The 17,661-nt window shown below is 47.3% G+C and overlaps 1 protein-coding gene across 3 annotated transcripts in view; it reads right to left on the bottom strand.

Moving 5' to 3' along the window:
- LOC137534624 (NACHT, LRR and PYD domains-containing protein 3-like) overlaps positions 1-17,661 on the bottom strand; it is a 155,669-nt gene that overhangs the window by 13,406 nt on the left and 124,602 nt on the right. For all 3 annotated transcript variants that reach the window (XM_068256216.1, XM_068256215.1, XM_068256218.1), the window contains exons 11-12: positions 5,763-5,927; positions 372-542 (exon numbers count right to left, since the gene is read on the bottom strand). In XM_068256216.1, the coding sequence (XP_068112317.1) occupies positions 372-542; positions 5,763-5,927 (336 nt within the window). The remainder of the gene's footprint in view (positions 1-371; positions 543-5,762; positions 5,928-17,661) is intronic.

Below are 17,661 nucleotides of genomic sequence, written 5' to 3'. Positions count from 1 at the left end.
GTATAATGGCCGGCGGTGCCTGCCTTTTATAAGGGGGGGGGAGTGGCTCCAGGAGGGAGTGTAGCCTGATTGGCTACAATGTGCCTGCTGACTGTGATGTAGAGGGTCAAAGTTGACCCTAATGGTGCATTATGGGGGCGAACCGAACTTCCCGAACAGTTCGCGGTTCTCCACCGGAAGTTCGCCGGCGAACCGTTCGGGCCATCTCTACTGATGTTCGGGAGGAGTTGGGTGTGTAAGGAGTGCAGAGAAGATTGGTAGGTACTACATTTATTTTAAGAGAGCAAAAATAGAGAAGAGCAGATTATAGAGGCAGTATGGAAAATTGTGTTTACACTACAGATTCTTATAAATAATACAGAGGTTGTTACCACAATTCCTGAAGGGTGCAGCCTGGATGTCTGAGCCCCTCACTCAAACGTTTTATACCGGAGTTCTTCAAATGATTCCATGAAAGCTCAAGCGTGGTCAGAGATCGGTTTGTAACGATAACAGAATGAAGGGCGTCACAGCTAGATGTGGTCAGAACGCACATCTCCAAACTGTAGAGACATGATAAAAATTGCATCAAATTTTTTTTATCATTGCTAGGTGAAAAAAAAAAATCTGGAGTCAAGGCAGTTGTGTTAATTGGCCACTATACTTGCTTGGCAGTTGGAAACAGACTTTTTTTCCCACAACCCAGTGAGGTTCACAGGTGGGAAACTATCAGGGCCATGGCCCTGACATCACACTGTGGGAAGGGTTTCCGCACAATATCAGCCATACAGAGGTCCCTGATATCTGTTGAAGAAAAGGTAAGGCTGGTTTCAGACTGAAAACCAGCGTTAGCGCTGCGGTGCATCGTGCCCGATACACCGCATCACACAGTCAAAAACAGGCCTTCAGCGAATACCACGCTATTGCGCGGTGTTCCCTGCCTGGCCACATGCCAAACAGGAAGTGACGCACACATGACGTGCACTTGCTGTCACTTCCTGCTTCGAGTATGCTGAAACATTGTTAAAATATGCTTCTGCGCATGTGCGCCGCAATGTCGCCTCTGTAAATTTTTTAAAATGCACATGACGCCATAGGCTAATATGAGTTCTGGGACGATGCAGATCACCGCAAGTCGCTGCATCACTGCAGTGTTAACTTAGTTTTGGACCTGCTTCGGAGATGTGGCGGAAAACGTCACTTCCGTCGCGCCACACCGCGGAAGTATGAAAGTCTCCATAGATTTTCATTGCACAGCGGTGGGGTGTGGTAAAAATACCGCACCACATCAGTGTGAAAGGGCCTTCAAGTTTTTTTGTGGGAAAGGGGGTATCGGCTACTGATTGAGATGAAGTTCAATCCTGGGTTAAAGTTCCTCTTTAACTGGATTTATTATGAAACGTCCTCTCTGCAGGTGCTGCACACAGAGTTGGGACAAGGTCCTCCAGCACCCAAGGCTGAGACACCAAAGTGCGCCCCTCCATCCCTCCCACCCTAGCCGTCACACACTGATTGCTATTAGACTAAGAGGCGCCACAGGGCCCACAACCTCCCCAACACCTTAATATCTAGTTATCTGGCTTGCAGTCACTGCCATGTATCCCCTTTTCTTATTTATTTCTGCTTCAAACACAATTAGGAATGACAGCTGAATGAATTCCGCGCCCCCTCCTACACTGCGCCCTGAGGCTGGAGCCTCTCCAGCCTCTGCCTCGGCCCGGCCCTGGCTGCACATGACTGAAAACACACAGATATTAACTCACTAACATTTCTACTTCCTTCACTATGTGCTTTCTTATAACAGGCATCTTCAAAATTAGTCCAAGTTTACTACACCACTTGTTTTCTCCAGAGTCCGCCACTAATGACTACACTAAGGGCAGTTATCCAAAGTGCCTTCCTCAGTCCCCTGAATTCCCTTTACCTTCTTTAGCCCCTCTCCCTGCCCTCTCATTAACATATGGGGAACATGTGCTTAGAAAAGCCAAGACCTCATTGTTTTTGCACCCACTATCACTATTCCCTCCCACCACTAGGTGATGCTGCTGAGTACCAAGCATAGCAAGTGACGTATGGTCCTGTGTAAGGTGCTAGTCATAAAGCAGATATGCAGACATCAGACTAGTGTTGGGCAAACACCTGGATGTTCGGGTTCGGGCCGAACAGGCCGAACATGGGCCAGATGTTCGGCATGTTCGGCCCGAACGCCGAACTCAATGGAAGTCAATGGGACCCCCGAACATGGGGGCCCTATGGGGTCGCAGGCATAAGGGGGGAGCATGCCCCGGTCACGGGGGGGGTCAGAAATTCCCCCCACCCCCTCCGCTAGCGCTCCCCCCTCTGCCCGCTTCCCCATAAAAAAAGTTATAGTACCTGGTGCCTGGTGGCTGGCAGTGGAGTGAGGAGGAGGAGTCCGAGTAGCAGAGTGGCGTTGAGGCCGGGCAGCGGGCGGTTCAGCGCTAGTACCCTTGTGGTACTTCCGCCCTTTCTCTGACCTCACGTCCTCTGCATACGAGGGTACGCATCACGCGTACCCTCGTATGCGTCATCACGCAGAGGACGTGAGGTCAGAGAAAGGGCGGAAGTACCACAAGGTACTAGCGCTGAACCGCCCGAACCGCCCGCTGCCCGGCCTCAACGCCACTCTGCTACTCGGACTCCTCCTCCTCCTCCTCACTCCACTGCCAGCCACCAGGCACCAGGTACTATAACTTTTTTTATGGGGAAGCGGGCAGAGGGGGGAGCGCTAGCGGAGGGGGTGGGGGGAATTTCCGACCCCCCCCGCGACCGGGGCATGCTCCCCCCTTATGCCTGCGACCCCATAGGGGGGCAGTATTCGGCCGAACAGGGCCCTGTTCGGCCGAACAGGGGCCCTGTTCGGCCATGTTCGGCCATGCATTCAACAGTTCGGGCGAACCCCGAACAGTTTGGCCGAACACCACCAGGTGTTCGGCCGAACTCGAACATCACCCGAACAGGGTGATGTTCTGCAGAACCCGAACAGTGGCGAACACTGTTCGCCCAACACTACATCAGACCAACGGACTGTGATTCCCGTAATACCTTTAATGACTTGGTGCTTGATTCACTAAGCCAAACAGCATGCCTTATCCAAGTTAACACACTTTATCAGAGATAACACGCCTTATCTGAGTTAGCACGCCATATCAGAGTAGCATAGCAAACCCGCATGGGCTCAGGGCTGGACGAGTGGTGCTCTCATCATTGCCAATTAGCAGGCATAAGTTTGTAGTGCTTGCTGTGCTACTCTGATAAGGCGTGTTAACTTTGATAAGGTGTGTTATATCTGGTAAGGAGTGTTAACTCGGATAAGGCATGCTATTTGTCTTAGTGAATCAAGCCCTAAATGTGCATTGTTTTGCTGCAAGCTTTCAAAATGTTAAGTTTCTTCTTCAGGCTTTAAACAGAACTGGATCGGAACTGTACAAAAGTGAGTGTTGCCCTCGCTTTTGTACAGCTCTGTTCCAGTTCTGTATAATGCATGAAGAAGAAAGGTGATATTTTGAAAACTTGCAGCAAAACGATGCACATTTAGTCATTAAAGCAGACCTGAACTTAGAACTTTCTCTCTGCTCAAAAAGATAAGCAACAGTATAATGAACTTTAAATCTTTGTTACAGCTTACAGAACACCTGCAATAAATCTGAAGATGTCTACTTCCTGCTTTCATGGAAACAAAGAAAAGGTTAACATCCTGTGTTTACATATTAGCTGTGTGTGCTGACACAGCTGAGAGATCAAATTACACTTGTGATTACTTACAAATGAGGGGGAATTAGACAGGCTCTTCTCTCACACAGGGCGCATTTCTCTCTGTTTGTCATGTGTCCTATGCAAGAGTTCAGGTCCACTTTAAACAACAACTGAAACGAGAGGCATATGGAAGCTGCCATATTTATTTCCTTTTAAACAACACCAGTTGCCTGGCTGCCCTGCTGGTCCTCTGCCTCTAATACTTTTAGCCAAAGACCCTGAACAAGCATGCAGCAGATCAGGTGTTTTTGACATTATTGTCGGTTGCTGCACATGCCTAGTGTTATTCAGACATTACTACAGACAAATAGATCAGCAGGGCTGCCAGGCAACTGGAATTGGTTAAAAGGAATCAAATATGGCAGCTTCCATAACCTTCATGTTACAGTTGTCATTTGAAGTGGACCTGAACTCTTGCACATTTATTTCATTTTAGTTGTTTTTATCTCATTTTATATACCCCTGGGCGTCTCTTACCCCCGCTGTATAAATATGAAAGGCTGTCTTGGATTTTGATTGCAGAATTCTTTAATTGCCAATCAAAAATGCATAAAACGTGCGATCAGTGGTGTACCAATAGCAATACCAATAGGTCCCATGACCCCATGACTCTGGGAGGGCAGGGGCTATGGGGGCCCACTTCCTCTCCCTCTCACCTTGCCAAGTAGTACAAGGAGCGCTGCAATATTTATCCACACTGTTCTGTGTCAAACCTTCTCTACCAACCAGCAGCCGCTATGCCCCATGCTGCCATCCTTCAGCTCCCAATGCATGTGTGATCAGGACCCAGAGGATGGCAGCATAGAGTGTACGGTTCCTGATGTTATGTGGACCAGGTAAATATTACAGTGCTTCCTGCGTTACTCGGTGGGAGCCAATAGCCCCTCCATCTTCCACCCACAGTCACGGAGGCTATTGTTACCCTACAGACTATTTTATGTGTGGGTGGAGGGCGTGGAGTGACAGGCAACCACCCATGGGGTATGTGTGTGTTAAGGATTGGCCACTACATGACGGGGAGGGTGGTGGCATAATGATTGGCCACTAAGCACTTTCTGCAGGCGGCCCCATGATCAGTTTGCTTGAGACCTGGAGGCGCTGCAAGCGTAATCAGATCGCCACTTTTATAAATAGGGGATCTAAAAAATGCTGTTATTTTTGCAGAATTAATCTGGAGATTAAAGTGGGAGAAAGAGGGGTATGATAAAACTTTGTTAAAAGCAAATAGAATGAAAAAATGTTTCAGGTGGCTTACCTCAATGATGACACGTTCAAATAATTTGTAACATACTTTTAATTTGCACTTGGCAACGCAATTCATGGGTATCCGCCCTCTTCCTCAGGCCGAATACAGTGCCAGAAGAAAATCAAGCCACAGTTTGAGGCACTTCTTAACCTCCCTGGTGGTAAGCAGTTTAAGTGGCTGCGTCCATGGGAGGGATTTTTTTCATTAATTTTTTTTTATGTTAGCTAGCACTAGGCTAGCTAACTATGTGGCCCAAGTCCCCCGGCACCTCTCTGACCCCCCCGATTGCCGCCGGCAACACTCACACGTCCGCGATCCTGCGTGAGCCGCAGCTTCCCAATTAGCATCACTCGTCGCTATGGCGACGATCGGACATGATGTCATCGACATTATGACGTCATGCGCAGTTCCGATCCTCCCCATAGCGAAGCCGGGTGCTGATTGGGAGGCTGCGCCATCGTGGGATCCCTGGGGTATATGTATACCGGCGACAATCAGGGGCGATCGGAGGGGACCGGAGGGACTTGGGCAATATAGTTAGCTAGCCAAGTGCTAGGTTAACAATATGTAACAAATTTTATTTTAAAAAATCCTCCCGGGGCGATGTGATCCCCTGCGGCGGCTAGCCTGACACTGTGTCGGGTTTACCGCCAGGGAGGTTAATGGAGATTAAGCTGATATGGCATTTATAGCTCCTCCTATATATGTTCCCAATATTCACTTCAGTGCAGAATCTGGCACACTGGTAATTGATAGCTCTTACCTGAGATACTTCAAGGTACAGCCCGGAACTCTGAGTCCCTCACACAGAAGTTTTATTCCAGAATCCTTCAAATGATTCGCTCTCAGAATCAATTTAGTCAGAGATCGGCTCACAACGGAACGCAAATCTTCACAGCAGGATGAAGTCAGACCACAGTTCCTCAACCTGCAATTTGAAAAAAATTGTGAGTATAAATAGTTTAGACATAGGCTAGGATGGCAGAGGATGAAATCAACATTTACTGCAATGATTATAAACATTAATGTCATACCTCCCAACTGTTTGAGATAAGAAAGAGGGACACTTCAGCCATGCCCTCACCACACCCCTAGTCACGCCCCTGTCGCACCCCTAGTCACACATACCATAAAGATTTCATAAGAACAATATCTTGTTTTATAATTCAAACCACACTGGTCCTTTCTATTCTGGTCTATTTTCCATCATATTAACATTAGAATATAAGAAATATATCAATTTAAAGTATTGGAATAAAGTTTTAAGTCAAGTAAACACATTTTCAATATAAAAATACATATGTTTACTAGGGATGGGACGAATCCACAATTTCTTCGAATCCGAATCCGGATCCGAATCTAAAAAGGTTCTCGAATATCTCGAACCTTTCGAATCCCGAATCTAACGAATCCTGCACATAAAAGTTGTGCGATCCGTGGTATAGTTGCCCGCAGTATAGGTATCCAGGCATAGGTAGCGAGGTAAAGGTGCCTTCAGTATAGCTAGCTAGGTATGGGTGCCTTCAATATTGGTAGCTTTCAGTATAGGTAGCAAGGTATAGGGGCCTTCAGTATAGGTAGCAGGGTTTATGGGCCTTCAGTATAGGTAGCAGGGTATATGGGCCTTCAGTATAGGTAGCAGGGTATATGGGCCTTCAGTATAGGTAGCAGGGTATATGGGCCTTCAGTATAGGTAGCAGGGTATATGGGCCTTCAGTATAGGTAGCAGGGTATATGGGCCTTCAGTATAGGTAGCAGGGTATATGGGCCTTCAGTATAGGTAGCAGGGTATATGGGCCTTCAGTATAGGTAGCAGGGTACATGTGCCTTCAGTATCGGTAGCAAGGTATAGGGGCCTTCAGTATAGATAGCACAGTACATGTGCTTTCAGTATTGGTAGGTAACTAGGTATAGGGGCCTTCAGTATAGGTAGCAGGGTATATGTGCCTTCAGTATAGGTAGCAGGGTATATGTGCCTTCAGTATAGGTAGGTAGCTAGGTATAGGGGCCTTCAGTATAGGTAGTAATGTACATGTGCCTTCAGTGTAGGTAGGTAGGTAAAGGGACCTTCAGTATAGGTAGCAGGGTATAGGGCCTTAAGTATAGGTAGGTAGGTATGTAGGTAGGTAGGTATAGGGGCCTTTAGGTAGGTAGGTAGGTAAAGGGACCTTCAGTATAGGTAGCAGGGTATAGGGCCTTAAGTATAGGTAAGTATGTAGGTAGGCAGGTATAGGTGCCTTTAGGTAGGTAGGTACGTATAGGAGGCCTGTAGGTAGGTAGGTAGGTAGGTATTGAGGCCTGTAGGTAGGTATAGTGGCCTGTAGGTAGGTATAGGGGCCTTTATGTAGGTAGGTAGGTATAGGGGCCTTTAGGTAGGTAGGTAGGTACGTATAGGGGGCCTTTAGGTAGGTATAGGGGGCCTTTAGGTAGGTGGGTATAGCGGCCTGTAGGTAGGTAGGTAGGTATAGCAGCCTGTAGGTAGGTAAGGATAGTGGCCGGTAGGTAGGTAGGTAGGTATAGTGGCCTGTAGGTAGGTAGGTAGGTATAGCAGCCTGTAGGTAGGTAGGTAAGTAGGTAGGTATAGCAGCCTGTAGGTAGGTAAGGATAGTGGCCGGTAGGTAGGTAGGTATAGTGGCCTGTAGGTAGGTATAGTTGCCTGTAGGTAGGTATAGTGTCCGGTAGGTAGGTAGGTATAGGTGCCTTTAGGTAGGTAGGTATGTATAGGGGGCCTGTAGGTAGGTAGGTAGGTAGGTAGGTAGGTATTGAGGCCTGTAGGTAGGTATAGTGGCCTGTAGGTAGGTAGGTATAGGGGCCATTAGGTAGGTAGGTAGGTATAGGGGCCTTTAGGTAGGTAGGTATAGGGGCCTTTAGGTAGGTATAGGGGCCTTTAGGTAGGCAGGTAGGTGCGTATAGGGGGCCTTTAGGTAGGTATAGGGGCCTGTAGGTAGGTAGGTATAGCGGCCTGTAGGTAGGTAGGGATAGTGGTAGGTAGGTAGGTAGGTAGATAGAACCCCCCTCCCCCGCCAACCCCCCCACGGCCCCCTCCGTCCCCCGTGCCTCCTCCGCTCACCCCTGCATAATCTACTCACCTTTCCCGTGGAGCGCAGAGCGGCAGACCTCTTCGTTACTTCCCTGTTCCCTCTAGTGGCCGGACCGGCTCTTACTAATGACGTCATTGTAAGAGCCGGTCACTAGGGGGAACCAGGAAGTCGGCGAGAGGTCTGCCGCTCTGCGCTCCGCTATGGATAGGTGAGTGGGTGCGGGCAGGGGGGGCGAGCGGAGGAGGCGCGGGGGGGTCGGAGGAGGTCGGAGGAGGACGAGTGCGAGCGGCGGACGCGCGGCGATGCGGCGTCGGGATTCGGCGGATTCGTATAGTGGAAAATGGCGTCGGGATTCGAATCCACGAATCTCGAATATTTCCTAATATTCGAGGGATTCGTGGATTCGCCGGATTCGTCGTCGATCTGTACAACAGTCCTGAAAGAGGGACAAATGAGGAAGAAAGAGGGACAGAGGGATTGAATTCCCAAAGAGGGACTGTTCCTCCAAAAGAGGGACTGTTGAACTATGTAGTTGTGTATTATGACTTGTGCTGTTACATTGTTTTTATCCGGTGTCAAGCAGGTTTCTAATCTCTTCCTGTCCCAATACAATGCTCTCCCTGTCACCACCTCCTACCCACAGTGCTCAAAATGGAGTGACTAACCCTCTCTCTGCCCTTCTAAATATCTGCCTGTGGTGGCATCTCTTGTGATTGGCTGCTGGGCCTCACAGTGCATTCTGGGAGCAAACAACATGCTCCAGCAGACACCCATTCCATACTTTCCACCTAAATTTGGTGCTGTTACTGCCCCTCGCTTTTGTCTGCACTTGTTTGCCGAAAATACAACTGCATGGCGAATCCCCAGGCCTTTCTAGCAAAAATGATCGGCCCGATTCATCCATAAGATTGAACTTACAATTATCGCTCGCTCACCCCTAATCAGATGATCAGGTGTGAGAAGAGTGGCAGAAATCACAGCTGGTTCTGTCTTCTGATTCAGGGAGGCGAGCGAAAGAGATTGGCTGATCCCGAGGTCTGTGGATAATGGCAGGAAGCCAAGAAACACAACTTCTGTGAAGACATTTTTTTGTTTTGTTTTTTTTTCATTAAAATTTGTGTATTTTCCTAGCTCAAGGTTTTTGCAAAAATATAAAATATTTTGGGAAGACACACATTTTTATGAAAAGGAGAACTTTCTTGAAAACATGTCCATATATTTTCAGGCATATTCCCATCTCTGAACGTTTTCACCCATGACCACATACTGTATTTTAGTGAACATTCTTATCTGTGAGAGAATATGCTTTTACTTATGCTCATAGATTTTTGCAAATCCGTATGAATATGACATTTTTGTGGAAATTTTGGCAAAACCATAATGTCCATTGGCCTTATTGGCTCATAACTGAATATTACCGATTGACAGACATCTGGTATATTCAACAATAAGCAGAATCCAGATCTGATTTTTCAGGGTGAATCATCTGTCACAAGGGTGGTAATTGCAGAAGGAATTTCTGGTAGGGCAACAAAGACCTTGGCATAGAGCAGTTGCTGCCCAACAGGGCATGGGAGAGGGGTTGCTGCCAGGGCCGGCGCTACCATTAAGGCAAAGGAGGCAGCTGCCCCAGGGCCCCAGAGCTTGTAGGGGGCCCCAGTGGCTACAAGAGGAAACAAAATTTCAAATCGGCCTTATAGTTTTTGAGAAAATCGATTTTAAAGTTTCAAAGGGAAAAAAAAACACATTTAAAAACCTGCCGACTTTAATGGTTAATAGCAAATCCACCTTAAATGCTAAAAACCCTAGATTTGCAGGATATGTTAAGGAGATCATTAGGAATAAGAGGAAAAAACAATTTTTCAAAAAGACCTTATAGTTTTTGAGAAAATCGATTTTAAAGTTTAGAAGTAAAAAAAGTATAGTTTTAAATGCGGTAAATGTAACTTTTAGTAGCAAACCTAACGGTAGTGTAATTTTACATGCATCAAACGAAAGCGCAATAAATTTCCTGAAGGGGTTTCCAGGGGGTCTATACGCAGCCGCAGCGCTTTGGCCAGGGATCGCTATACAGCCGCAATATGGCTGTATGAAGATCCCTGGCATTTTTTTCCTATTTTCCCAAATTTTTTTATGTTTAGAGTGTGGGAATTTTTTTTTTTTTTTTAAATTATGTAGGGTTCCCCCTCCTGAAACTTTTTAACCCCTTGTCCCCCATGCAGGCTGGGATAGCCAGAATGTGGCGCTCTGACCGATTGGGACTTCACACCCTGACCATACCAGCTGCAAAAAAGGTCCCCTAATGCCGATTTTTGTTCCGGGGTATATGTTGGGGGGGCCCCCCAGGTTTATTTTGCCCTGGGGCCCCAATTATTGCTTAAACCGGCCCTGGTTGCTGCATATGGAGGATAGGGCTACAAGTGAAAAACCAGGGGATTTCTGTTTTAAATACTACAGTATATTTGCACTCCTGGTGTCTTTTTCTTTTTTCTTCTCAGAGCTCACGAGTCGAAGTTTATGGACCGACATACCCATCGGCTTAACATTGGGTTGTGGTCCTACATATGACTGAGGCGGGGTCACAGTTATCTTTCAGTTTTCTGCACATCTTGTGCATTTGTATGCAGAAAAACAAGAAACTTTTTTCACAGCAGATAATAAACCAACTAGGGCTCTTTGGGCTCCGGATGGGGTTAGGGCTGTTACTTCTCTAAGTAGACAGTGTAATGGTTCTAGGGAGTAGAGATGGCCTGAACGGTTCGCATGCGAACTTGTTCGCGTGAACAACGTGGGTTTGCGTCGAATCGCGAACTTTATGCGAGTTCGACCCGCCCCCTATACTACATTATTAGGCTAAATTTTGACCCTCTACATCACAGTCAGCAGGCACATGGCAGCCAATCAGACTGCACTACCTCCTGGAGCCCCCCCCCCCCCCCCCCCTTGTATAAGGCAGAAGCGTCGGCCATGTTCTCGCTCTGTGTGCTGCTGTATTAGTGAGAGAAGGGAGAGACATTGGAGAAATAGGGAAAGCGATAGTTAGGAGGTCTGTTAGCTTGCTCCTTGTTGATATTTGTTGATGAAAAGCACCCCAAAACAGTTATTTTGAGCTCTAATGTGCTTGTGAAGTGTTTTTTTTTTGTGGCCCACTGACATTGCATATACAGCCCTGTCTGTCGCAGCTGGCCCTTGCTAATTGCTATACTGTGCCAGGCCCAGCACATTCAGTGCCTAGTGTGACTGCTGCACATTGTATTATAATACCAGTCACTGCATACCTTTCACTGCCTCTGTGTGACAGCAGACTGTTTTATATACCAGTCAGTGCATACCTTTCACTGCATCTGTGACTGCACATTGTATTATACCAACAGTCAGTGCATACCTTTCACTGCACCTGTGTGACTGCACATTGTATTATACCAGCAGTCAGCCAGGCCGCAATTATTTTTCTAAAAAGGCGATACCCAAACTGTACTTAAGTGTTGAAAGGCAAGTGGTGGCACACAGCGTTGGGTCAAGGGTCCATCTGACCACAGATGCCTGGTCTGCAAAGCACGGTCAGGGCAGGTACATTACTTTTACAGCACATTAGGTCCTTCCTTGTATCTGTGGTGGTGGTAGACGTTTCTCAGGCTCCCACTCCGGCCCGGAATCGAACCCTGATTCTGCAGCCATTACCCGTGGTCACCATGGTGCAGAAAGTACCAAAGAGAGTTGATCACACAGTTGAATGAATGGCAGACTTGCCCTCCATAACAGATTACCGTTAAAGGTTTTCAAGTGTACTCATTATACAGGGCCTCAAAAAAGTCCTGTATTGTTATTTTTCGTCACTACGTCCCTGAGTCCGGACTTGCGTGCAGTGCCTGCTGCCTTCCTTGGATGTGTGGACTGGTGGTAGCCGTTTCTCAGGCTCCCACTCCAGACCGGAATCGAACCCTGATTCTCCAGCCGTACCCTCTTTAACAATGGTAAAGAAAGAACCAGCGACAGTATGAGCAGCGATGAACCCCTGGAATGCTGGGAGCGCAGGCTTGACCTGTGGCCAGAGCTGTCACAATTTGCCATCCAACGTCTGGCTTGCCCTGCCTCAAGCATCATCAAGAACTATCTTGTTTGGAAACATTGTCATGAAGGGATCTTTGATTGAAAGTGCATGAAGATCCCCCAATCGCCTAGCTGAAGTGATGGCCACCAGAAAAAATACTTTTAAGGTAAGAATTTTTAAATCAATGGTATCAATAGGTTCAAAATGAGCTTTGGTCAAACAATCTAGTACCCAAGAAAGATCCCATTGGGGAAAAATGTTCTGCTTCAGGGGCCATGATCTTTGCACTGCTCTGAAAAAATCCTTCACTAGCCCTTCCTGTGCTAGATGTCTATCCAATAAAATGGACAAGGCAGAACACTGAACTTTTAAGGTGCTTAACGATAGTTTATTTTCCAATCCGTCCTCGAAAAATTCCAGCACGGACCCCAATTCCTGTTGAGCCCTTTTATGTAATAAACACCAGGACTTATACACTTTCCAGACTTTCCTGTAAATTACTTGTGTAACTGGTTTGCGACATTTAATGATAGTATTAATCACCCTATCTGATAACCCTTTCTTTAACATGATCATCCGTTCAGGATCCATGCCGATAGGTTGAACAGATTTGGAGTTGGATGAAATAACGGTGTAACGATTTGTGTCAGCAAAGAACAGAATTCTGATTATTAGGTGATCTGCAGTATCACCTATAATGCAGATATATACCTGATTATATGGTGATCTGCAGAATCACCTATAATACTGGTATATAAGAAGCTGATGTGACAACAAATAGCAATGAGTGATTGGTGCAACAGTAGTACTGATAGCTTTGGCAATACCTCACCAGAGGAGCTGGTGGGTACTAACAGTACAGTGCCCCTCACCAGAGTCAAGGGCCCTCTGGTGAGAGTAGAGTGGTCAGACAGATCGGGTTCGGCAACAGACAGACAGAGGCAGTACAAAATCAGGAGGCAGAGACAGGAAGGTAAAACCAAGCAGAGTCGGCAGCAAGATCAGAGGTACAGAGTCACTGAGCAGAAGAGTAGTCAGAACGAGCTAGAGTCATACACAAATAATAACACAGTAATGTAAATCTTTAAGGCTATCAAACAATTCCTATCTTGTGTGAAATCCCCGGTTTCCTCCTGGATCAAAGCACACCGGAACTATCTAAGGGTCTGAGCGCTAACACAGAGTATTCGCAACAGCAGACAAGTTGCGAGTGATTCAGCTAGGCTTATGAAGCAGAGGAGACCCCTCTGGCACGCCCCCTCCTATCAGCCAATGAGGAGCGGCGAGCGTCTCCTCTGACGTCAGCCGACAGGCCGGTCAGCCGACGCGCCTCCTCCCCGCATAAAGGTCCTGTCTGTGCGCACGCGCACGCGACAAAGCAACCCTATGTGCAACTGACAGATCCGTCCTCGGCCTGCTAGACGCCTGAGGCACGGAAACATTGCTAAACTGAGAGCTGGAGGCAGCTGCAATGGTAGCGCTGTTCACCGCGGCTGCCTCTCCAACGTTTGTTACAAACGGACCCTGCTTCAGCAGGTCTGGTCTCTTTGGTAGGTGAAAAACTGGCGACACCGCTCGGGATAGAATCCTGGCGAACCAAGCTCTTTTGGGCCAATTTGGAGCTAGCACAATAAGGAATAAAGGATTTGAGGACGACAACGCGTGTATGTCCAAAAAAATACCACTGTATTATCTCTTTATTATGTATCAAAAAAGTATTAGTGCATACTAAGACTGTGATCCATATTAAAAGTTTGACAGATCTGTCAATACATTAAAAACATACATGGCCAGCCCACGCATCCAGCCATACACACTGCAGACCCACAGCAATCTGGTTAGCCTGTCAATACTAATGACCTATGGATCTATGGGAGAAGGCAGTCCGGGATTTAAGAAAACTCATTGGCAACATCAAACAACTCTGTTGCTGTAAGCGGCATGGCGAGTAGAAACAGATCCTGACTGTCCATACGTGTATCACAAATGACAGCTTGCCTAACACAACACAGATGGGTGGATTAGCGACAGTTCATGTAACATACTTCAAACAACTTCCCAGTAGCAGCTCATTCGCAGCTGTGTAAACAACGGAAGTCCTTAGAATACGCGTGTCACAATCACGCTCAGCAACTGAGCATATATATCACCTTGTGTTGTTACTAGCAGTTCCCAGTGTGATGTATCGGTGCAGCCGTTTGGCTGGTATCTCTCACCCAGCCACCTGCCACGTGCTGATCGTTGTCCCTTGGATGTAACCAGGTCTGCTTCCCAGATGGAGTACCCACAGTCCGCGCTAGTCTGCGCTCAGGTTTGTACAAACCACGAACCTCCGTGTGTGAACCGGCTTCCAGATACATCCGCTGTGTCAGGACGGCGTGTGCGGCATTACCACGTGGTGCTGGAGAGGAAAATGCCTACATGTTTAGCTTGGTAAAATCCCAAGCTTCCTCAGGGCGGAAGTGGTTTCCCAGATGGTCAGATTCCCAGGCCTTTTTAAGAATTACATCAACCCGTTTATCCATTGGATATTTCAAAGAGCCAGCATCTTCAAAGGATAAATCAGATTCCTTAGAATATTTTGACAAAGATGCATCCAGTTTAGGACACTTAACCCACTGGTCTATCTCATTTTAAGCAAAAGGATACTTCCTCTTGGAAGCTTTTGGTACAAACATTTCAGCAAGGCTTTTTATCCAATAAGAACAGGGAAGAGAAAATCCCCGAACTCCAACGATCACTTAAAGGGATACACGCTTCAACCATAGGTGCTGGTGTACCGTCTCTATTGCTGTGCCTCCTAACCAAGAACTGAAATCTGAAGAACATCACAATGGAAGAATGTGGGCACCAACAACTTGACATTGAACATTTATTGCACCTGATTAACGTGTAAGAATAGTAGCAGCAGATTACATGGGTAAAAACCACAAGATTACATCACCCGTCCAGGTTGCACCCTGCACACAGAGCCCCGTCCTCCAACAATTGTTTCACACCAGCTGGTGCTTGATCACGGATAGTAAAACCTTATGGCGTGTTAGTAATCCATCCACGCCACGGAGGGAAGGGCGCTTACAAATAGCGTGATGACTACACGCCCCTCTAAACGCCTGCACCAATGAACGGCCAGTCTCCTAAGGCCGACACGGAGCGTGTGACGCTTGCGCGCACTTCCGCATCCAGCACACTAAGCCAACCAATCCTCGCTGCCTATGATGTTCGCTTCCGCGGACGTCAGCATCACCATGGATACGGGTAAACATACCCGAAGGACGAAGCAAGGCCGACTCCCTCTAGCAATCCGGGAGGAGAACAAGCGTCGCTCAGTCCTGGGTAGCTTAATGGAGCTGCAGTCAGGGCTGGATTTAGGCCAAGGCCACCTAGGCCATGGCCTAGGGCACCACAGAAGCAAGGGCACCAAAGCTGCAGGCTAACTGGTGCAAGCTTGCAAATGCTGCAATGCAGGGAGATCAGGCGAGCGCCTGACCGCGGTACTCTGCTGCTAGCTGAATGTGCAGCAGCCACCTTGCTCTCTGTGCACGTTTGCATTGTGGCCAGCGGCTATGGACTTGGGCAGCATTGGAGACGAAAAGGAAGAGGAAGCTTCTGCACTGGAGATGAGTGGAGAAATGAATGACACTGATGGCTGCAGCGGCGTGAATGCGAGCTGGCTACCTATACTGAAAGGGGGGGGGGGGGGGAGGACGGATTAAGGAAGTCATCTGGCTACCTATACTGGAGGGAAAGGGGGAGGAGTCATCTGGCAACCTATACTGAAGGGAAAGGGAGAAGGGATCATCTGACTACCTATACTTAGGGGGGGTCATCAGGCTATCTATACTAGAGGGAAGGGGGGAGGGGTCATCTGGCTACTTATACTGCAGGGGGGCAGCTGGTGACAGTGGCCTAGGGTGGTGAAAAGTACAAATCCGGCCCTGGCTGCAGTGACAACGGCGCAGGCGTAAAGGCGCACAGGAACACCACATTTACTGGACATATAATAACATACAGTAGTATTTCGTATCAAAGCATTAAATTACAGACATATTATACCTCAAAGCCAAAGAGAAGGAAAACATTAGAAATTACATATTAGACACGATAGCAAACAGAATATCCTGAGAGTAAGGAAAGATTATCCCATACCTAGACCAATAGCAGAACAAGGTTAGAACATGAATTAGGTAAACTATACTATTATTCATAGTGACCATAGATCTATACCAAGAATCCAGTCCAACAATTTTACTTTTCTAAAAGGACACTCAGCTCATTGCGATCATTAAAGCCCAGGGGCCCCATGGCCTCAGTTTTGGAGATCCAAAAGGATTCCCTTTGTGAGAGGAGCCGCTCCCGGTCTCCCCCTCTCCTTGGGGCCACGACAGCGACCAGCCCCACCATTTTCAGGAGGGAGGGGTCGCTGCCGTGGCCCTCCTGAAAGTGTTTAACAAGCCTGGGCACCCCCCCTTCATTTTTACAAATCGAATGTATATGTTCGACTAATCTTTCACGCATAGGCCGTGTCGTCTTTCCAATGTAGAAAAACGAACAGGGACACAGGAGGGCATACACCACAAACTCAGTCCTGCATGTGATGAATTCCTTGATCTGGAACTGTATGGAGCCCAATCTCACCTGTTTCGTCTTTATAATGTGGGGACATGTAGGGCAATGTCCACATGGAAAAGTGCCTACAATTCTTCTACTGTCTAACCAGGTCTCACGTGTCGGATGTGCAAATTCCCTATTTGTCAACATTGAACCCAAAGGGGTTCCCTTCCTGAATGATAGGATAGGGGTCTTGGTCACCCTAGGGTCCAATCCCCTATCTTGTTCCAATATCTGCCAATTACGTTTCACAATTTCCTGTATCCTATCTGACATAGGGGAAAAATCAAACACCATCACAAAGGCATCTTTCACCTCTTTCTCTCTAATTTGCAACAGATCTGTACGATCTTTGTTACGGACCCTTTCCAGAGCCTGATCTAAATGTGTTTCTTCATAACCTCTCACTAAAAAACGGTTATGCATCTCTTGTGCCTGTTGCTCGAAGTCCTCTCTTCTAGTATTATTTCTACGCAATCTAAGGAACTGACTATAGGGTATAGCAGATTTCACATGGGGTGGATGATAACTCGCATTGTGCAGAACTGAGTTTGTGGCAGTATCCTTCCTGTGTCCCTTTGTCACTAGGGCACCGTCCACTACCTCCACCATCAGGTCCAAGAACGGAATCCTTGAACCTCCTCATTCAGCTGTGAAGGACATATTCATATCATTCACATTGATATACTCCAAAAAAGCATCAAAACAATCCCTGGTGGATCCCCAGACAACCAGCACATTGTCCACATATCTGTGCCATGCCCTCAGATGACATCTATATGGATTACGCTCACTATAGATGTATTCGGCTTCCCACCTTGCCAAAAAAATATTTGCAAAAGTCGGGGCTACCGACGTCCCCATCACGGTCCCTGCGATCTGTTTGAACCAGACGCCTCCAAACCGGAGCACATTATGATTTAGTACGAATTCCAGACACTGTCCCAGAAATTCGTTAC

The sequence above is a fragment of the Hyperolius riggenbachi genome, chromosome 10 (genome assembly GCF_040937935.1).
Source record: "Hyperolius riggenbachi isolate aHypRig1 chromosome 10, aHypRig1.pri, whole genome shotgun sequence".
NCBI lineage: Eukaryota > Metazoa > Chordata > Amphibia > Anura > Hyperoliidae > Hyperolius > Hyperolius riggenbachi.
Note: the sequence above shows the minus strand (reverse complement) of the source record. Positions and strands in the feature narration are given on the sequence as shown.